General features: G+C 40.0%; 3 protein-coding genes across 4 annotated transcripts; 2 read left to right on the forward strand and 1 right to left on the reverse strand.

The window, feature by feature from the left end:
• Window positions 1–555: 555 nt before the first annotated feature.
• tbcb (tubulin folding cofactor B) lies at window positions 556–5,687 on the reverse strand. 2 transcript variants are annotated; one of them, XM_051397743.1, is made up of 7 exons: window positions 5,525–5,687; window positions 4,878–5,037; window positions 4,621–4,764; window positions 4,012–4,108; window positions 3,542–3,733; window positions 2,809–2,881; window positions 556–2,696 (listed from the first exon to the last, which is right to left on the reverse strand). In XM_051397743.1, exons 2-7 carry the CDS (start codon window positions 4,995–4,997, stop codon window positions 2,582–2,584), a joined length of 741 nt encoding a protein of 246 aa, XP_051253703.1. In that variant the 5' UTR covers window positions 4,998–5,037; window positions 5,525–5,687; the 3' UTR covers window positions 556–2,581. The 2 variants fall into 2 exon arrangements, with proteins under 2 accessions (XP_051253703.1, XP_051253704.1); XM_051397744.1 differs by having other exon boundaries at window positions 4,878–5,002; window positions 5,525–5,656.
• A 2,608-nt stretch (window positions 5,688–8,295) lies between these two features.
• On the forward strand, window positions 8,296–16,727 carry six5 (SIX homeobox 5). Its single transcript, XM_051396942.1, has 3 exons — window positions 8,296–9,150; window positions 11,139–12,634; window positions 13,631–16,727. The coding sequence occupies exons 1-3, from the start codon at window positions 8,348–8,350 to the stop codon at window positions 14,290–14,292; spliced, it is 2,961 nt and encodes a 986-aa protein (XP_051252902.1). The 5' UTR covers window positions 8,296–8,347; the 3' UTR covers window positions 14,293–16,727.
• A 231-nt stretch (window positions 16,728–16,958) lies between these two features.
• On the forward strand, window positions 16,959–19,424 carry six9 (SIX homeobox 9). Its single transcript, XM_051396946.1, has 3 exons — window positions 16,959–17,570; window positions 18,316–18,476; window positions 19,167–19,424. Exons 1-3 carry the CDS (start codon window positions 16,974–16,976, stop codon window positions 19,321–19,323), a joined length of 915 nt encoding a protein of 304 aa, XP_051252906.1. The 5' UTR covers window positions 16,959–16,973; the 3' UTR covers window positions 19,324–19,424.
• The last annotated feature ends 20 nt before the right edge of the window (window positions 19,425–19,444 follow it).

Here is a 19,444-nt window from a genome sequence, read left to right on the forward strand (position 1 = left end):
TCCACGCCAATAATATTCTGCATACTGTATATAATATTCACTATATCACTGTCCAGGTGTGTCCAGGTTGTTTTTTGTTGCTGTATGTTAAGTCTCACTCATTCAAACTCGTTCTCATTGATTTCTCAGTAAACAATTAAGAGTAAGTAAATCATTTATAAGGATTTTTTTTCTCCATCAATTTGTTTTGCATGCTTCTACTACACATTTCTGGCATAATGTTCCTTCACTGTCGCTTGTCAAGATCTTAGTTTTATTAATATAGGCCAAAACCTCAATAAATCTTGACGTCTCCTTCCCTTGACTTTTAATTCAGACAAAGAACAACTCCAACAAAAAAAAAGGGAAAAAGAGAGAAATCTAAGACCTGATGGACGTACAGGCAATAGCTGTACACAGAGTTAAGAAGTAGCAGTTCTAAATCTGGAGAAAATGTAAAAACAGAATAATTGTAAATACAAACGTGAATTTTGAAGTAAATATTCAGTGTAGTTTCAGGCAAAGAATAAATGGTCCATGTTGTGTTAAATGTACAGACAAATGAACTCAATCTGATAAGTTTGTGTACTCGCAAAACATTTTTATTATTAAGCATTATCCTTTGGCACATAGTAACACCAGCATCTTAGAGATGAACAGTTTTTTTGAAAAGGGGAAAGAGAACAACACTACATTTTTGCACATGGTAATGACATTTCATTGCAAAGAAACCATAAAAATAATTAATTTACATTTCCTTTGTAAACTTTAGAGGATGAAAAAACATCGTGACAGCTTTGGACCGCTCAAACAAATCATAAATAAGGCATATCATTCGTTTTAAATGCACATTTTCAAAAGCTGAGTGTTATGGTGATTGTAATAAGAGAGGCAGTTAACTGGAGAGTGATGATGAAGCTGTTCATTGTAATGATGATTCAGAGACTGAACACACTGTTTAGATACAGGAGCAACAAACACATAAAATCAAGGTTTTGCATCTTTTTCTGTTGCTTGTATTTTGAAATATTATTTTAAAGAGGTCAACCTTGGATCAATGGTAATCAAAAATATACATCTAATGGTACATTGTGAATCTCATACACTGTGTACTTAGGCTACAGATGGGATGGGCTCAGAATCTCTACTAATGATCAATTACTTAAAAAAAACTGGACAAAAAACTGTAATACTATGGAATAAATGAAGGACATGAGGGGTAAACGCTAACAGAGATCATACAACTGTGTCGCACTTATATGAAACTGCAGGAATAAGAGAGTTTAATTTAATCTTATTTTTAAGATTCAATTCAACAACTTTGGCAGATGTACCAGAGCAACAAATCCTCACTGGTCATTTTCCAGTATAACGTATAGTCATTCAATTGTATTCAGGAGAGCTGTTTTAATCAAGCAGATATATTAGATTTGATCAATCACATTTAAGTTTAAAGGTTTTAAACTCAAAACAATCCTTTTTATTTCAGTGTTTCAATATAAGCAGGACACAGTCAAGTGCAGACAATTTAATTTTTAAGGAGAGGAATTCAGTTTATAAAAAAATAAAGGGGAATTACATCTTTCATCCACTTGGAAACCTAACAATGGGACTGGCTTACATAATACATTCAAACACAAAATGAAATTGAATGTCTTTAAAAAGGTGGAAAGGAAATATCTACCCTTGCATACTTTCACACTCTTAGGCAGAAAAACTGCAAGTATAGCAAACAGGAACAGAAGACAACTAACAGCTGTGTTACACTCTGGATTATTGAGGTTACTGTGAACTGAGGAAGATTTATTGTTCTTTCCTGTGAAATATAGTGGACGCACCGATTTTAATCAATGACCGGAAAACGTTTGTCCAGTTCAACTCAATTGTAGAAGTGTACAGTATGTGACATCATGTTAGTCAGGAATACAAGATACAATTACACTTTTTATTAGTGTTGAAGTATTTTAGGGGGGATTTTTCCTTCACCAGACAGTTGTCCAATCCTTGGACCACCCGTCAGCAATTTACAGTCTTCAAAAAAATGCTACAGACTACATTTAACAATAAACAGTTGTATACAATCATCTTTGTACAAACTGATACAGACTAAAAGAGAATAGATGAAGTTGTTAATACAGACTTACATTGAAGACTCCCATCTTGGAAGCAACAGGCAGTACTAAAGCAAGTAAATTAAATTGAAGAGATGTGCGTGAAATGAAGGACTAGATATTAACCTTCTTTATGCTGCCTCACATGCAACACAAAACCCCTCTCCTTTATCAAACCATGTTTGTGTGAGCTCCTCTCGTGATTATCCTGTATTATCATCATATTCAGCACACCAAGAGATGTACTACCTGACATTCACCTCTATCAGGTTGCATTGGTGTTAGTGAGAGAGAACTTAAACCTAAAAGACCTTAAGACGCCACTCTTTGGAGCATGCCTTCCAGAGAAGCAAAACAAAAACAAGAACTTCATTTGTTACGATAACAATGACTTTCTGTCATCTCTGGATGGTGAATGGATAACAGCTTGAGGTTGATGCTCAAATTTCAGGGCTGAAACCCTCTATACCTCTGTTACCGTAATCACAGTCTTACATCTCATCTAAACCAAAATCCTCCTCAGGAAAGTCTCCCACAGTCAAACTCAGGGGCCTCGCAAATCCACCATATTTGTCCTCACATTGAAAGTATTGCTTTCCTTCAACACTGTGGAGACACAATTTATAAAAAACAGACAGAGTCAAATAGAGATTCAGGACCAACATGATCAAATTTGCAAATGTCTACACACAAAACAAGAAAAAGATATTGCTCTTACGTTCCATTGTGCTTTCCATGGGGCTCATCGTACTTCACACCCACCCAATGGCCTGGCTTGAAATTGGTTGTACCTGCAATGTATGCAACAACACTGTTCTTTAAACTCCTGTTGTTTGCTTACTCATGATGCTAAATTCTCAGCCTTCAATATTACCAAAAACTGAAAATAAACCAAAAAAAACCCAAGTTCAATTAATAATTTCTATTTTATTAATTTTACTAACTAGTTGAAAGTATTACTCATTTTATACTTACACTCAGTCTATGTCATACATTTGGGTAATACAAGGCACCTTATTGCTCTCTAGAGAAAGCAACAACATAACTTGAAGATGGTTAATCATAACTTCTTAATTACTGAGAGTGAAACATTGTTAAGGCTCAGAAAAATGATTTTAAATCATTATAGTCACATCAGATGAAATGTTAAGGACTTTATAGGCCTCTTTACTTATGTGGACATTAACAATAGTCTCCAAATAGATCAGACAAAACAAAACACAGTGAAAGAAACACTTTAAGCAGCCAATCCAGCAGTTATTTTGGTCTCTTATAACTTGCAGAGCAGTGTATGAAAGGGGCTATAATTCTTCACACATTGTTTAACTGTGTAACAGGCCACCACAAATTACCACAAAGCCAGGCTCTGTTGGTAATAAAATCCTCAGTCGCACAAGATTTAACCCAACGTCTTCAAGAAAGTAAACCAGCAAAGTTTTATCCACACTTACCGACATACATGACCGTGCCAAGCCTTGTGGGCTGCCCCGTGATCTGCACTTTGCATCGGTTGCCAACAGAAATGGCATCAGCAGCAGCCCTCTGTTCCTCCTCCCGAGCAGCAAGCTCAGCTTTTTTCCTTGCAACTTCTTCCTCATTGAAGTGACCTACACGATGTTTCTTCATGAATGACCTTGCTGTATCTGAGGGAAAGAAAGATGGATTGTACTAAAGACAAGGATACAGCCTGTGAATGCAGAACATCGTCTTCTATAAAACCAGATAACTCCTTTACAACAGTATAAAATAAATTTAAAAAGCTCAGGCATTGGATGATGTTGGTATTATAATGTTTTTGTCTTTGAGTGCTACTAACTATCAACTGCTGATTCTTGATTCTTAGTCAGTGGTTAATTTTCAGGGGATTGACTTTACTGAGAATAATACATTTGGAGAGAAGCTTGAGTATGTCAGACCGTACCTGTTTTCTTCTCATAAATCTCATCTGAGAGTTCAAACTTCTCCACCTTGGAAACATCAGTGAACTCGCCGAACTGCTGTCCACTTTTGTCAATAACCTTCGATTTAGGATAAGACACAGAGACTTTAAAAAAAGACCACACCAGTAGTTATGTATGCAAGCTTATCGCTAAAAACTCAAAGTAATTATGACAGTGAACGGTTTATCAGCTTTTTCTTTTTGTCATTACTGTTGTAAAACTCTTGCTTGTTGTTTACCCACAATTTGTGGGGACTAATGAGCACTTAAGCACTCGTGAAAATGATTTCATTAACCATTAACCACTATCCATATAGCAGAGTTCTCATTTCACACCAGTTTGCAGACATTTTACTGCAAACTTTGGGTCATAAAAAGTTACCAGGCACATATAAAAACATATAAACATATAATTTTACACAATGTGTTGTGCTAATAATGCATGTTATCAGAGGCAATTTCATTTTCTTCTGCAGGAGGACAGAATTGGATTTGTAATCACAGATCGATCTGAAAACCTGTTGCTACCTGTATTATACTACAATATGACAGTGGTCTTGGTTATATTAAAAACACTGAGCAGCTACATACGTGTATTCTGCAGTCATCATCCACAGGATAGGAACCCAGCAAAGCTTCATTGTCGTCCATTTTCTGCAGAAACTTGTCAGAGACACTGAACAACTCCAGGTCCATGCAGGGGGCAGATGCACCCACAACCATCTCCAACCTTCCCTAATTACACCACAAAAATCACAATTGTACATGTCATAATGTGCGAGGCAGAAGCCAATTTGAAGATGTTTTAAGGTGCATAATGTCTGATACACAATAAAACTCAGTCTCACCTTTAGATCTGCTATAGTGATCCCTCTATTGAACCTGCGCTGCACCTCAAAGGAGGAGATGGTGCTCGTTAGGCGCACATTCACAGTGGGATCGGTAACTACTGTCAATCCGCCGTCCATTATGTCTGTAGATGGTATGGACACAGCTGATGGTCAGAGACTGGAAATAATGGACAAACAATGGGACATACTTTAATAACCAACGGGACTGAAATCAACATACAATCTCACAGCTGCAAACAAACACTGTAAACAAGGTGTTACTGGGTTGCGATTATTAATACTTCCCAGTAGGTAAACTTTGATTGAAGCTATTAAATTTCAGTTTTGATGAGTTTACGATGACGCACTAGTTAGTCAGTCCCTCCTAATACCATTAATAACTTACCAACGTACATTCCTCTCATGTTACTAACCACTTCTACTACTTACGTTAATTATTATGTTTACCTACATACATTTACTACCTTTTCCCTTTCACGTTTACACGCTTGATCAACTGTGATCATTCAAAACTGCATGTAGCATCTCATCGTCGCTAGCCAGGTTAGTGTAGCGAGGCTAGCAACCACAGTTGCTTGGTGACCAGTCCCGTTAGACCCACTGAGGACCCTCCGCCGGACGGGGAGGTTGGGACCGTTACTCACATGTATTTTCTGGTGGTGTTGAGCTCGAAGAAAGCCCACTCGACGAGGTGTCCAGCGCTCAAAGTACAAGTGTCGCAGCTCGACGTTTGTTGCGTTGCTTCGCCACGCCAAAAAACCACGTGACCGCATCATCGCCCCACCTCGCTGCGTCACGTCGGGGGGGGGCGTCATCGCGCTAGTTTATCAGTATTTAACGGTTAAATTAGAGCCGTTGATCCGAGTTTTAACACAGACTTTATTGAACTAAATAATGAAACCGGTAAAACTACTTATATTCAGACTCTTTCATCGCGGCCTCGCATTAAATCCATCCAAAGCAGTAGCTTAGGTTACCCGGCAGATGTCGTCATTTTTGTTTAACTTCCACATTCAAACAGCAATCCCTGCTGACGTTACGTCCCAACATTCTGGAACGTTCTGCCCAACTCAGCCAGGAATGAACCAATCACGTCAGGGAGCTCACGAGTTCAACCAATGGGGTTACGTTACGAAGGGAAGGGGAGTCGCGGCACCGCCCACTTACCGGTTGATTGACAGACTCGAAAACCAATCATAAGACAGGAGTGACTGCGACGGTGGATGTAAACACACGGTGGCGCTGTCCTCTAGCCTAAAACATGAAGACTACAAAGTTTATTGTGTGGAGTATTTTAAACATGATACATGATGCAACCAGGCATTTTGCATGTTGTTTTAAAGTCAATAACTCTGTAATAAGCAATTATAGGCCTGTACTTTATATTACTACATGTTTGACCTAATAACCTGCTTTATCTGCAGCCATAATGACTCCAGGGCTCAGTAATGACCAATTCTAACAAAAGACCATTATCATTTTGGTTTCCACTCCACCACAGAATTACAGAATTACAGTAGTTACAGAATAGAGTATATATTGTGTGTTATGGATATTAAATCATATTGCTGCATTAGCTGTCATTTATAAATCATCTTTTTGGAAAATATGCTGCAGATTTAGCTATTTTATATGACAGACAACAATCTCCCTGCCAGAAAAACAAGTCTTTTCCTTTAATCATTTTGATAGTGAACAAAAGTATTTCTCCATACAGATAACAGACTAGAGCATGTATGGGCAGATAAAAGATCAAACAAAGCAGGGAGTTACAACAAAACCCCAGGCAGGGAGGAGTACAGAGGGGGGCTGAGACAAGCCCACAGTCCACAGTGAAGATCTACATTCCTATGGTCGTTGATGGAGATAGAGGTCTGCAAACCTGCCTGGCCTTATTAACACCTCTACTGGAGGTCACATGTAGTATGTGGCACATGTATCTTATCATAAAGAAGTGTTATTTTATTCATTAATGTGTGAGTTTCAGATTAAGGCCTGTACATACAAATATAAGCCTTCAGTTTTTGTCATTGTAACAGTGCTAAACATCTAGTTAAGTCATTTATTTTCTGTACTCGTCCTAAAAGCTTTGTCCGATATACAGAAAGTATTGCAGCTTTGGTTTCATATATTCAATGAAGAGGTAGCACAGCATTAAAGTGGTCTAAATAGATGTTTTGCACACCTGCTGCAAAACAAACAAACATCAAACATGTCACAAATGCAAACTATACTGGCTGTGTAAGTGCAGGCTCAATTGTGTGGGTTTCCAGTGAAGGTATTTGCATTAGGGAACCACCTCAGACACACTAAACCATAGGATCCGGTCGGGAAACTGGGATGACTGCATACCTGAACAAACACTGTCTTACAAAGGCCTTATTCCTTACACATCACACATTTTATTACTTTTGGGAATAAATATCATATGGCATTCTCTAATCTCCTGAAAATAACCAAACTATTGAGGGATGTCATGTTAACACAAGTGCATGATATGAAATTTGAACACATCAAAACTCTTTTATATGTTACTGGATGAACAACAGCTGTCAGAGCGAGCTTTTTTGAAGTGTTGGCGTGTATTGAATCTCGACATCTGCCATTAAAAAGAACCATAATAATAATTGTTAATCATACAGGATGGCTACATGTAGAATCTCTTAAGGATGCTATTAAAATAAATATATAGTACGATTATCAAAAACAAGTGTTTCATCATTATAGATATTGGCTGAGATATGAGCACTACAGTAGAATTGAAACAATTAATCAATTAATTGATTAGTAGAATGACAGAATATTAATCTGAAAGGATTCAGACAATCAGTTAATAGTTAAAGAACTTTCTCTCTGAAGTAAATTGCTAAAAAATACACTTCAGCAGGAAAACTGCACACCAGTAATAATCTGATGATATAACAATCAGACAGGGGCTAATTAGTATGTTTATTTACAATTATCTTCATTGTCAATTAACCTAGTGATTGTTTTCTGCACTATTCATAAATCTTTTTTATAAGCAGCAAATGATCACATTTTAAAAAGTGGAGCCAGAGGAAGTTTGGCATTTTAGCTTGAAAAGTGACAGAAATGATTAATTGGTTTAAAATATTTCACTGACTGATTAATAGCGCTCTACTTTCTTTTTTTTTGCAACAGATTGTGTAGTTTTAGTTAAGTACAACCATGAACGCATGACAAGTACTTGCAGAGGAGTATTTTAACATTACAACATTCATACTTTTACTCTCTATACTTGTTCCATCTTCCACATTAGTCAGATGTTTGTGAAATTAAACCCTACTGAAGAGGAACAAGCTAGTAAAGAATGAGTTAGGACATAAATATGTTAATGTTTAAATAATATCCTAACACACAAAGGTTAATCTAAATAGTCACGTTGAACAAAGGCAGTACATAGAGTCTAAAAGGGGCGTGATCGCTTGTCGTCTGCAGACACAGTCATGGTTTGGCCGACTGGCTCAGTGTGGGAGAGAGCGCAGCGCTGCAGAGGGAGGGAGGGAGGGAGAGAGGAGGAGGAACTACTGGAGGAGAAAAAAAAAAAAAAAGTTAAAGTAAAAATGGCTTCCTTGTCTTTGGAGTCTACAGAACAATCTGAGAACAGCCCAGAGGAGTCAACGGCAACGGAACCCAAAGAAGAGGAAGATCCGGTCCAAGTTTCGGAACAATTACTCCAAAGTTTCCAAAAGTCGGCTCTGAGTTTCTCCACTGACCAAGTATCATGTCTCTGCGAGGCCCTTCTGCAGGCGGGCAATGTGGATCGCCTGTGGAGATTTCTATCCACCATACCTCCTTCGTCCGAGCTGCTACGTGGCAACGAGACCCTGCTGAAGGCCCAAGCACTGGTGGCTTTCCACCGGGAAGAATTCAAGGAGCTGTACGCCATCCTGGAGAGCCACGACTTCCACCAGTCTAACCATGGGTTCCTGCAGGACCTGTACCTGAAAGCCCGCTACAAGGAGGCGGAGAGGTCCCGGGGCCGCAGCCTGGGCGCAGTGGACAAGTACCGGCTCAGGAAGAAGTTCCCCCTGCCCAAGACTATCTGGGACGGAGAGGAGACCGTGTACTGTTTTAAGGAGAAGTCCCGCAATGCATTGAAGGAGTGCTATAAGAGCAACAGGTACCCCACTCCGGACGAGAAGAAAAACCTGGCCAAAGTCACCGGACTGTCCCTCACACAGGTCAGCAACTGGTTCAAGAACCGGAGGCAGAGGGACAGGACCCCGTCCGGGACCCACAGCAAAAGGCAAGAGCAACAACAACAACAACAACAACAACAACACATTTATTGCATTATAGATTGAGCTCGGTAAAAAGTCACAGGCTACACACAGCTGTCCTCAACTCTCATTTGTCTATCTGAGGGCGGGTTGTTACTTTGTGTTGTTTTATGACACCAACGATCACTCAGAGTTGTCACTGAAACCAACAGACCAAAACCTTAATGGTAAACAAAGACCTACAGGCCTACACACAGAGACTGAGTACACATTACACTTCAAAGTAATATAATTAACTACAAAAAAAATAACATCGCATGAAGTAAGAGGGTGGACAGAAGGGGCTGACTTTTGACAGGAGTAAAGCCACACAGGTCTGAGACCAGGAGCATGTTGCTTTGTTATGAAATGTGAGATCCAGGCGCCCACCGTGGCTCAAGTTTCCTGAAACCCTGCACCGCTGCCCGGGGCCTGCAGGGTGAACGAGGTTAGAGTAAAAGTTTAAACCAGGGGGAGGTGGGGGCGGTAAACAGGAACCAATAAAACAAATAATAATCTGCTTAATTAGTTTCACACAGGCTGAAATCTCAGTTTTACAGCCTATATTTTACTAAGAAGATTTGGGGGGGGGAGATAAGAGAGAATACAGCTGACTTATCTTATCTTGAGGGTTTGTGGTGGTCTGGTATGGTAGACTAGGCTGCACACATTAACCAGAGCACAGGCCCTAAAAGAGCTTCAGGGAATCTAATCCAGCTTCCTGTCTGCACACTTTAATAATGAACAACTGGCAGAATATGGTGAGTTTAGTAGAAAGTTGGAAGAAGGCTGGGGGGAAGTAATAATACTGAATGGTTGGTATCAAACTACTTACCACTGAAACATCTATTCAACACAAAGTGGGCAAACTAGAACAAAACGTACATTTTTAATTTCTAGTGTACTTTTCCCAGATCATAAATATTTGATATTTAGAAAAATAACTTCATTCTTCGACGGCTGACTCTAATCATTGATGTTATCAAATCTTGCGGTCATCTGATAAATGTATTGCTTTCATTACCAGATTTGCATATTTGTAAACTGGGGATGTTCAGATACCATTTTTTCCTACAAACTAAAAACCAATCTATATATTTACTGTATGTTATATTATATTATTTTTTACTAGCATATAGTATTAAGCCTATATAGCTACTATTGTTGACACTGCGGTGAAGTACCTGGGTCCCGTTACGGTGTTTTGGATCGGTACACAGACTCTCTGATACCAAACACTGCATTTTAGGCAGCGTCTGATATTTCCACCAATACTGTTATTGGAAAAGCTCAATTGTACACAGTGCAAATGTGTCTGGACTGTTTAGTAAACCAAAAAATGAATGAATGCATCAAACAATACATAATATATTCAGACTTGTGGGTAAAATGAAACCCCTGAACAGAAATCAATGAAATGCCTAAAGAGGAATATTTGGTAGAGCTGCAACAATTAGTCAATTACTCCATTAGTTGTTAACTATTAATATCTGCAACAATTTTTATAATCGATAAATAGTTTTGAGTCATTTCTTAAAGAGTAAAAGTCAAAATGTCTGATTTCAACTTCTTAAATGTAAATATTTTCTGGTTTCTTTGGTTCTGTGACAGTAAACTGAATAACTTTGGGTTGTGACGTCATCTTAGGTTCTGGGAAACAGTGATCAACATTATTCAGTTTTCTGACATTTTATGGACCAAACAACTAATCATTTCATTGAGAAACTGATCGATGGATTCATCTTTAATGAAAGTAATAGTAAGCAGCTCTTTTTCAACCTCAAAACATTTGTATTTTACAGCTTTGGTAAACATAAAGCCACAATTAAATTGCTCCATCACATAATGTCGTAAGTTTAAAGCATTTAAAGGATTGTATCATTACAAAGGGAATCAATAGCTTGTGTTTTATAAGCATTAAAAGGCAACACACATTTCCCTTTTATTTAACCCATTTATTTTTCCTTTGCTCCAGTGAGTCTGATGGAAACCACAGCACTGACGACGAGGCGAGCCCCATGGACGACGCCCCTGACAAACCAGAGGAGGCTGCTGGCTCCACGGCGTCCATTATCTCTCTCTCTGCTGTCCCCTGTAGCACAGGAGGCCAGCTCATCCTCAACGGGTCTGGTGGTTTCCTCACAGCCTCGCAGTCATTACTCCTTAATGGAAATTCCCTGATCTCCAGCACTGGCGCTGGTGTCATAATCAACGGGCTAAGCTTGGGCGATTGCCAGACAGTCACGCTGAGTCCTGTTGCAACCAACTCTCCTTTGATACTGAACGGGGCTCAAGTAATAACCAAACCTAGTATCAGTATGCAGCAGCAAGCGGTTTCTGTGACAGAGCAAGAAGTTTCAGCCATGGAGGCCAAGCCGAGCAGTCTTCCAGCGGCTGTTCTGAACACCACACCAGTCTCAAACCATCCTTCCATCATCTCTATTCCTCTGCAAACCAAGACGGTCAGCGACAATGCAACGGATTACATCAATGTCCCTGATTCAGAGGGCAGCAGCCAGACAGTATCTTCCTCTTCTTCATCTTTATCCCCCTCCTCACCAACTCTGTCCTCCCCAAACAGTCTCCCCTCACTAGTCTTAACACAAAACACCCAACACCAGGAGTCCCTAACCCTCCCTATGTCGTCCGCAGGCATGGTAATCTCCAGTTCTGCCATGTCTCTCCCCAGTCATGGGGAGTATGTTGTCTTTGCCACTGCTGGCTCCCAGTTAAACCCTTGTAGCTCTGTGGTTTCCTCCAGCAACTCCACCCCTCAGGTCTTCTCTTTGCCCCAGGTTGTGCCTTCCATCCAGGGTATACCAGTATCCCAGCTGGTCCAGCACTCATCAGGAGCCCAGGTGTCTCAGTGCCCTCAGCTGGTCCCAGTATCTCCTCTCACCTCACCAGCGCCACAGTTTCAAACCCAGACAGTGAACACAGGCAACAGACTGCTGCAACAGCAGCAGGATGCTTCAACAACTCTGCCTGAAGGTGCAACAACCATAGTTTCCATCTCACAGCTGAACAACAATCAGATCCCACAGCGAACAGCACACCACCAGCTGGGGGACCACACCACAAACTCCACACCCAGCAAAATCCAGGTGCCACAGGTTATCTCCATCTCTTCCCCGACACAAGTAGTGCCGGTCCCCCAAGCCAAAGGCACCACACCGGCACACCAGTTAGTCCCCCTCTCCATGCCTCAGCTGGTCCCAGTCTCACCCATTCAGACTTCGTCCACCATCTCTTTCCCCCAAGTGGTACCTGGCAGTCCTTCTCTCTCCATCCCCTCTGCTGGAGTGCCATTACAGATCCTGACTTCAGCTCCCACAGCTGCAGGCATCGCTCAGGGTCCTCTCAGGATAAACCAGCTGAGGCCCATTCAGAGTGTCGGTCCCCCAACCAGCATGGCCCCCAGTGTGCAGCTCCTCAACTCCGGGATCATTCAGCTGCCTTCCACTCCTCCAGGTACACTGCGTTCATTAGATGTTTGCAAAATGAAGAATTTTAACAACTTTTCAAGCAAAATTGCCAAAATTTGCCACTTAAATGTGAGGATTAGATTTTTTTTTGTGTCACATGTGATAATAAACTGATTATCTCTGGGATTTGAGCTATTGATCAGATAAAAACAGTTTGAAGACATGAATTTGGGCTGGGATTTTTCACAATTGTCTGACATTACATAGACATATGAGAATAATCGAGACAATAATCAGCTGATTAATCAACAGTGAAACTAATAATTACTTGGAGCTGCAATAGCGAGTTTATGTATTAATGTTTGTTTATTCGGAAAGGAACAAGATTTACATTTTTTATATAGCATCTGTTAAACTGTTGGACTTTGTTTTCTACTGAAGGTGCATGATGACTATTAACCAATCTAAGTAAGAAGCATTTGATTACACGTATTAGCTGATGCAAAGTCACTTGATACAAGTAATTGCCAGTAACTATAGAAATAGTACACAATGAGGTTAAACATCAACGTCTACTATACCCCAAGGGGTTTTATCGTGTTTCTTGCTTTGTCTTAACATCAGTCCAAAACCGACATAATTAAATTAAACCCTCACAACTGATGAACTGTTATCTAACAATAAATTGATTAACAAGATAGTAGCCAATTTTGTTGGCTGTTTTATCCATAACACACCCAAGAAATAATGCCTAAAATAAACTGAAAAAATATGTTCTTACACAAAACAACAGAGAAACAGATTGTAAAACACACCACATTAATTTTTAATAAATTAAACTAAACAGAATACCAAGACAGACTATTATTAATGCCTGATTTTTTTATTGTGTAAAACATGTAATTGTAAGTACTGTTCTGTAAATTAATTTGCTGCCTCCATGCCTCCAAGTAGTTAAAAGCTGTATTGGTGCTGATAATGATGCTACAATATACTGGTGCGCCTGCTGTTTCTGACATTGTATCCTTTATCACCGCTGCAGGTAACCTCCTCCTCGGTGGAAGCCCCTACCTGAGTGTCCAGCAAGGCAAGCTCATTCTGACCATCCCAGCAGGCATTCAACTCACCAGTTTGCCCCTTAAACCAGTCCCTGACGCTTCACCCATCACCGCTAATGGTCCCATTCTCACCCCCTCCACTCCTCCTGTAGCCTCCCAGCCTTGCACCACCTCAGGCTCGACCCCCATTAGCCTCACATCACCTTCCCTAAACTTCATCAACTTGTCTCCACCGTACTGTGCTCCAGAGACTGGGACATCCGCCATCCCCTCCCCTCACACGCTGGACCATTCAATCACCCCCACGACGCCAAACGCTCTTACTCCAGAAAGTATGCTGACCCTCAGTCCCATGTACAGTGGAGTGACACCCAACACCCAGTTGTCCCAACCAGCCTGGAGCCCTGTGCCTCTTTCCACGTCAGCTAGTCTAACTCTGTTTGATGTCCGCGGCAAGGGGGACCTACCTGTAGACCCGGCTTTGTTAGGTCTACCTGGAGGAGAGTCGCTGCTCCTAGGAAGTCCCTCGTCAGAGCACGATGTGGAAGCCAACTCGGCACTAGTGAATCCAGAGGAGATGGATGGGGACTCCAAGATTCTTACTCAGCTCCAGTCAGTCCCCGTGGATGACGACCTGGGCCTGTAGTCTGTTTACGTTGCTGGTTGGCAACCCCATATCTCTAAAAACAGAAAAACGATGAAACATTCAGCAGGTTACAGACTCTGCTGTCTTTTTTTATCCACATTGTCAATCCTCTGAGACCAAAATGTCTTTCACAACAGAACAATGATGCTCTCTCATTAGGGACTGATACCATCATGGTCTTAGCTGGCACTTTTAAGATAAACCCTCTGCAGCTCTATTTCACATGGATGGGCAGGGTAACAGGGTTTTGCCTTATAAGATTTTACATCTGAGAGGTTTTTTTCCGTACGTGCCTTTCCTGTTTTATCAGATCCAGACAGAAGACTGACTCAGATTAGTGTGCTTGGCCCAGTTGCAGGTCTATTATGCAAGGCATGATGGCTTTGCCTATTCTCTCAGCTCTTCTTTGCAGTTTTGTGGACTTCAGCTGTACTTGGAAAAGATGTCTGGGGTTTTTGCTGGCAGTAGAAGTAGTTAGTAAATATACACCGAAGTATCTGGCAAAGGCTTAAATTTAGAAAAAAAGAGTACTGCCTGCCTCTCCAGAGCTCAGACATTCAGGATATTCTTTTTCTTGTTCACAGCCTCAATTTATTTTTTCTGACAGCACTCCAGGAATATACTGAAGATTATATTCTTCACAGAACCAAGTTGAGTTTTATGTGAAACATTTGAAATTGTTCTTCATCCATTACAACATCATCATTTCAAGGGCTATAAAACAGTATTTTATTACTACAGGTTACTGAAGTCTGGGGTTGAATTTGTCTGGTTCATTTTATCAGTAAACTGATTTAATGCAGTTTTTAAGAGAGAATTCTGCCCTCCATTAGTACAAATATAACAGGAAATAAAAGGGTCTATACTCTATGCAATGCATGTTAAGTTTCTTCATAGGACACTATGTGGCACAATGGCTGAGTTGAAAAAGCCAGTACACTTGGGAGATAAGAAAAAGTTGTTTTAAATGCGCATGACAGTACATTACACTAAAATATTTGCTGTGATCCCACATAGTGATATTGTTGTTTGTCAAAAGCATCCAAAATATCTGTTTGTTGATATTGATAAGTGCCTTATTTTAAAGCTTACAGGTTTGATGTTTTTGAAATGTTTTGACTTTTTACACAGTTTTACAATTGCTATATACCCGACCAAATTTTGGGATTCACTTTATGGACTTTTTTTTTTTTTTGAATACCCACATTTATGTTTATTTTATCTCCATTGAAACATAATGTAGCAGTGTTGGCTGCATAGTCACAACTCTAGCTCCTCTTTTGTTTGTATATTTTGCACCTTTCATTCACACAATGTTTACGCTGCGCTGCCGTATTGTTATGACAGTTGTTGGACTCATATTCTTCTTCTGAAATTTAATTTTCTTTCTTAATTTGACCGTAATAACACACACACTTGACAGAATAGCTAAAGAGGTAAATCAGAAAGCAGGATACTGATTTCCTGATGAAATCTGTCATAAATTGATGGAAAATCTCCATCAATTTAAACCTAAAACTTCCTGTCATCATATGAGCTTTTGCACTGTCATAACACAGGTAGCGGTCAAACCTTTGGCCAATTATGGTACACAAAAATACACTTCAGTGTCACGTCTAGTTACAATAATGGCCTTTGTGGTTTTTTTTTTTATTATTAGTATGTTTGTTGTTTGTCTTTTTTTGTACATTTAATCTATTTAAAGCACGTATCAATCGGTTTCTTGTTTTAACTGAAACAAATGAGACATAAAGCGGATAGAAAATGACATTCATTTTCACTTGGAAGGTCACATTGTTGTGCAAGCTGAGATTTTACAATCTTAAGATTACTGCTATTTTAATGGCAGATAGGTCATTTTAAAATACAGTAGGTCACCCCTTGTTAATAAAATGTACGGTCATTTGTGGCCTTTGGGTAGATCATTAAATGGCTTGGACAAATCAATTTTAGTTAAAAAAATTAAAAAATTCTGAACATTTAAAGTAGTTAGGGGTAAAGGGAAATGTGTCCTATATGTAAAATACGGTAGCCTGCGTTTGTTTATATGAGCCATTTCTTACCAAAGTATGTAGACATTAAAGCCTCTGTGGGCTTACGCACATTTGTAGCCCTGTTTGTTTGTAGCCTGGGAAATGTTTTTACTCTCCTCCTACCTGACACAGGACGTATATGACTCCAGATGTAACCAAAGATAATGTATTTTGATTGTTTTGAAAGGGATCAATTGTATCTGTCATTCAAGGTTCTTGTTTTCTCAATTTTGTATTCAAATGCATTTTATTTTTTATATTACATAATATTGTAATAAACTACATTTACAAAAAAAAAATTTTGGTATTAGTTAGCGTTCTCATATTGTTGTAGCTTGTATTCATGCATCATCACAAGGTGGCACTGTGAGTTATTGTTGGCACTAAAACTTTGTTGTTTGAGGATTTTGCTTCTGATTTGGCAAGTAAATTTTATGCTAATGTATTTTATTTCTGCAAGGCAAATCTCTCTCTCTCTCTCTCTCTCTCTCTCTCTCTCTCTGGGCGAGTGCCAATACAATAGATCCCAAATGTGTGTGTGTGTGAGGGTGTGCATACACTCTGTTTGTACAAGAAGAGGCGGGATGCATGGTGTGTTGTTATAACCCTGATGGTCTCAGGTTACCTGCGATTCGATTCTGCCTGGGCATGATGAGTCATGATAAACACACATGCATGTTCACTCCAGGTTTTGTTCGTCTACAGACGAGCCACAATGCTCCACAGAGGCTTCAGCTGTCTGCAGTACAAACTTCAGAGAGGTTGTTAGACAATATCTTCACACAGACTTTGGTTCAACTTACATCTCAAGACTCTTTGGGCCACCATCCTCTTTCCATAGCAATGATCTTCACAGCAGAGCAGGTGGCCTGTGTGTGCGAGGTCCTCCTGCAGACCGGTTGCATGGATCGTCTTGCTGGCTTCCTCCACACGCTTCCTCCTCCTTCCCTCTCCTCCTACTCCTCTTCTCCTTGCCCCGGGGAGCTGGAGAGTGTACTGAAGGCTAAAGCCGCAGTGGCCTTTCACCAGGATCGCTTCACTGACCTCTACACCCTGCTAAAGGGCTTCCCCTTCTCCCCACGCAGCCAACCGCTCCTGCAGCAGCTCTGGCTCAGAGCCCACTACATAGAGGCCGAGAGGCAGAAGGGCCGACCCCTGGGAGCTGTGGGGAAGTATCGCGTAAGGAGAAAGTTTCCCCTACCACACACAATCTGGGATGGAGAGGAGACCACCTACTGTTTCAAGGTAGAAAAATGTGATGTTAACATTGTGAATATTGATTAGCTATCAGTGAACAGTGGTATACAGTACCTATAAGTACATACATTTAATAAAGTTGCAGTGCTTACTGTAAGTACAGTTTTACTTGTATTATACTGTAATTAGGCTATCATAAGTTACTTTGCATACAGTGTATGATCATCCTCCAGAATGTGATTAGTTATAGATTAATATACTCAAAAGCAGGTTTATGTACTTGTACTTGTGTTGATGCTCCACATCAAGCAGCTACAAGTGTAAAATGATGAAAATAGTACATCAACAATAACAATAAAATACAATCATCTTAAAGGAGACATTTTGCGTGACTACTTTTTCATTTAATAAGTATATTTTGTCAGTGAAATATTGAATGCAGGACTAATATTTGTATTTAACACACATATTATTATAAGTCATTATTATTATAAGCGCCTGTCGGACTACTTTTTTCACCACTGGTGGAAACTGTCAGAAGTTAAACACTTTCGTTTGAAGGGCTGTGGCCACCATTTGAAGTTACTAAAATAACAATTCACCTCGAATAAACATTGAATGGTAATGAATATGGGTGCGTACTGTAAACAGGTATTTTAATGACTTCTATCCAATACCAAGATAACCTTGTAACTTAGCTCTGGTATTGATAAGAGATTTAAACCCTAATTCTCTGTGTGTATCTTTGCGTTTTAACAACATTCATGCTTTACTTTTTATTCAACTTAAACAGGAAAAATCTCGGAGTTTACTCCGGGAGTGGTACCATAATAAACCGTATCCCTCTACCCGGGAGAAGCGGGAGCTCGCAGCGGCCACCGGCCTGACAACCACACAGGTTAGCAACTGGTTCAAGAACCGCCGGCAGAGGGACCGAACCACGGACACGACCGGGTCAGTACCAGGGCAGCAGGTCACCCGGTGGGGAATTGTCCCATTTTAATAACCCACGGTTCTCCTACGTACCAACTGCAAGTTATTTGACAAGTATTACAAATATTGAGATGACTTTAAAACAGGATAAAGTAATTTATACGAGCTAGTAAACTCACCGAAACTACAGGAAGCGGAGGGATACATGGTGACCACACCAACCGTTGGCGTTCTGTCTCTAGGAACTAATTAACGGTTAATTTAACGATTTATACTGTCGGTTAAAATAGTAAACGGCGTAAATTTAACGTTAAATTAATCAGCATTTTAATTTTGTTTTTATTTCGTTATAGGACAACCTTAATTAGTGCAGTTGGTAACACCTGTACCCTTACCCTACTATTTTATGTTAAAATGGCTGCTGTGAAAAAGGCCTATTAAGTGATAAGAACCGTTTGTTTTCTCAACTGATAAAGAAAAAGACAACTGCTCTTCATTTTCTGGTAACTCAACTGTGTTAGTAGATTTAAAATAATTAATAAAAACACTTGCACAGACTTTAGTGGTCCATCGATTATTTTTGGGTTTTAATTGTCGTTCTGTAATGTTTTAATTTTGAACTTCCTTTTTTTTTTTTTTTTTACATGATATAACAGCGTCCTCTGGTGGTTAAATAAAGACATGACCTACTCTGCATTTTTCTTCATTCAGTTTCCAAAAATCTTCCTCTGGAGGAACCTCAGGAGACCTCTACACCTCATCTGATAATGATTGTTCCCCTACGGACAGCCCTCAACCCCAGTACCGCCACCGCCATCCACCTCCACCCCTCTCTCACCCACCACCCCCTCTACATCACATCAACTGAGGCTGCTCTTCAGATGTTCACTATGTGACTTTGTGTGGGTGTAACAGTTCTTCTTTAATGTAAAGTCTACTTTCTGGTGTCAGTAAAACAAACAAAACATAGCAGATATTGTCCCAGTGAC

This window comes from Dicentrarchus labrax, unplaced genomic scaffold, assembly GCF_905237075.1.
Source record: "Dicentrarchus labrax unplaced genomic scaffold, dlabrax2021, whole genome shotgun sequence".
In the NCBI taxonomy this organism is placed as follows: Eukaryota; Metazoa; Chordata; class Actinopteri; family Moronidae; genus Dicentrarchus; species Dicentrarchus labrax.

Bases quoted from the DNA above. Each gene is read 5' to 3' on its own strand.
- tbcb (XM_051397743.1), bottom strand. From the start codon at position 4,997: ATGGACGGCGGATTGACAGTAGTTACCGATCCCACTGTGAATGTGCGC. The intron at 3,734-4,011 runs GTACGGTCTGAC...TCTTTCCCTCAG, and splicing joins GATTTATGAGAAGAAAACAG to ATACAGCAAGGTCATTCATG. The intron at 2,697-2,808 runs GTAAGAGCAATA...GTGTCTCCACAG, and splicing joins CATGGAAAGCACAATGGAAC to TGTTGAAGGAAAGCAATACT.
- six5 (XM_051396942.1), top strand. From the start codon at position 8,348: ATGGTTTGGCCGACTGGCTCAGTGTGGGAGAGAGCGCAGCGCTGCAGA. The intron at 9,151-11,138 runs GCAAGAGCAACA...CCTTTGCTCCAG, and splicing joins TCCGGGACCCACAGCAAAAG to TGAGTCTGATGGAAACCACA. The intron at 12,635-13,630 runs GTACACTGCGTT...TCACCGCTGCAG, and splicing joins GCTGCCTTCCACTCCTCCAG to GTAACCTCCTCCTCGGTGGA.
- six9 (XM_051396946.1), top strand. From the start codon at position 16,974: ATGATGAGTCATGATAAACACACATGCATGTTCACTCCAGGTTTTGTT. The intron at 17,571-18,315 runs GTAGAAAAATGT...CAACTTAAACAG, and splicing joins AGACCACCTACTGTTTCAAG to GAAAAATCTCGGAGTTTACT. The intron at 18,477-19,166 runs GTCAGTACCAGG...TTCTTCATTCAG, and splicing joins CGAACCACGGACACGACCGG to TTTCCAAAAATCTTCCTCTG.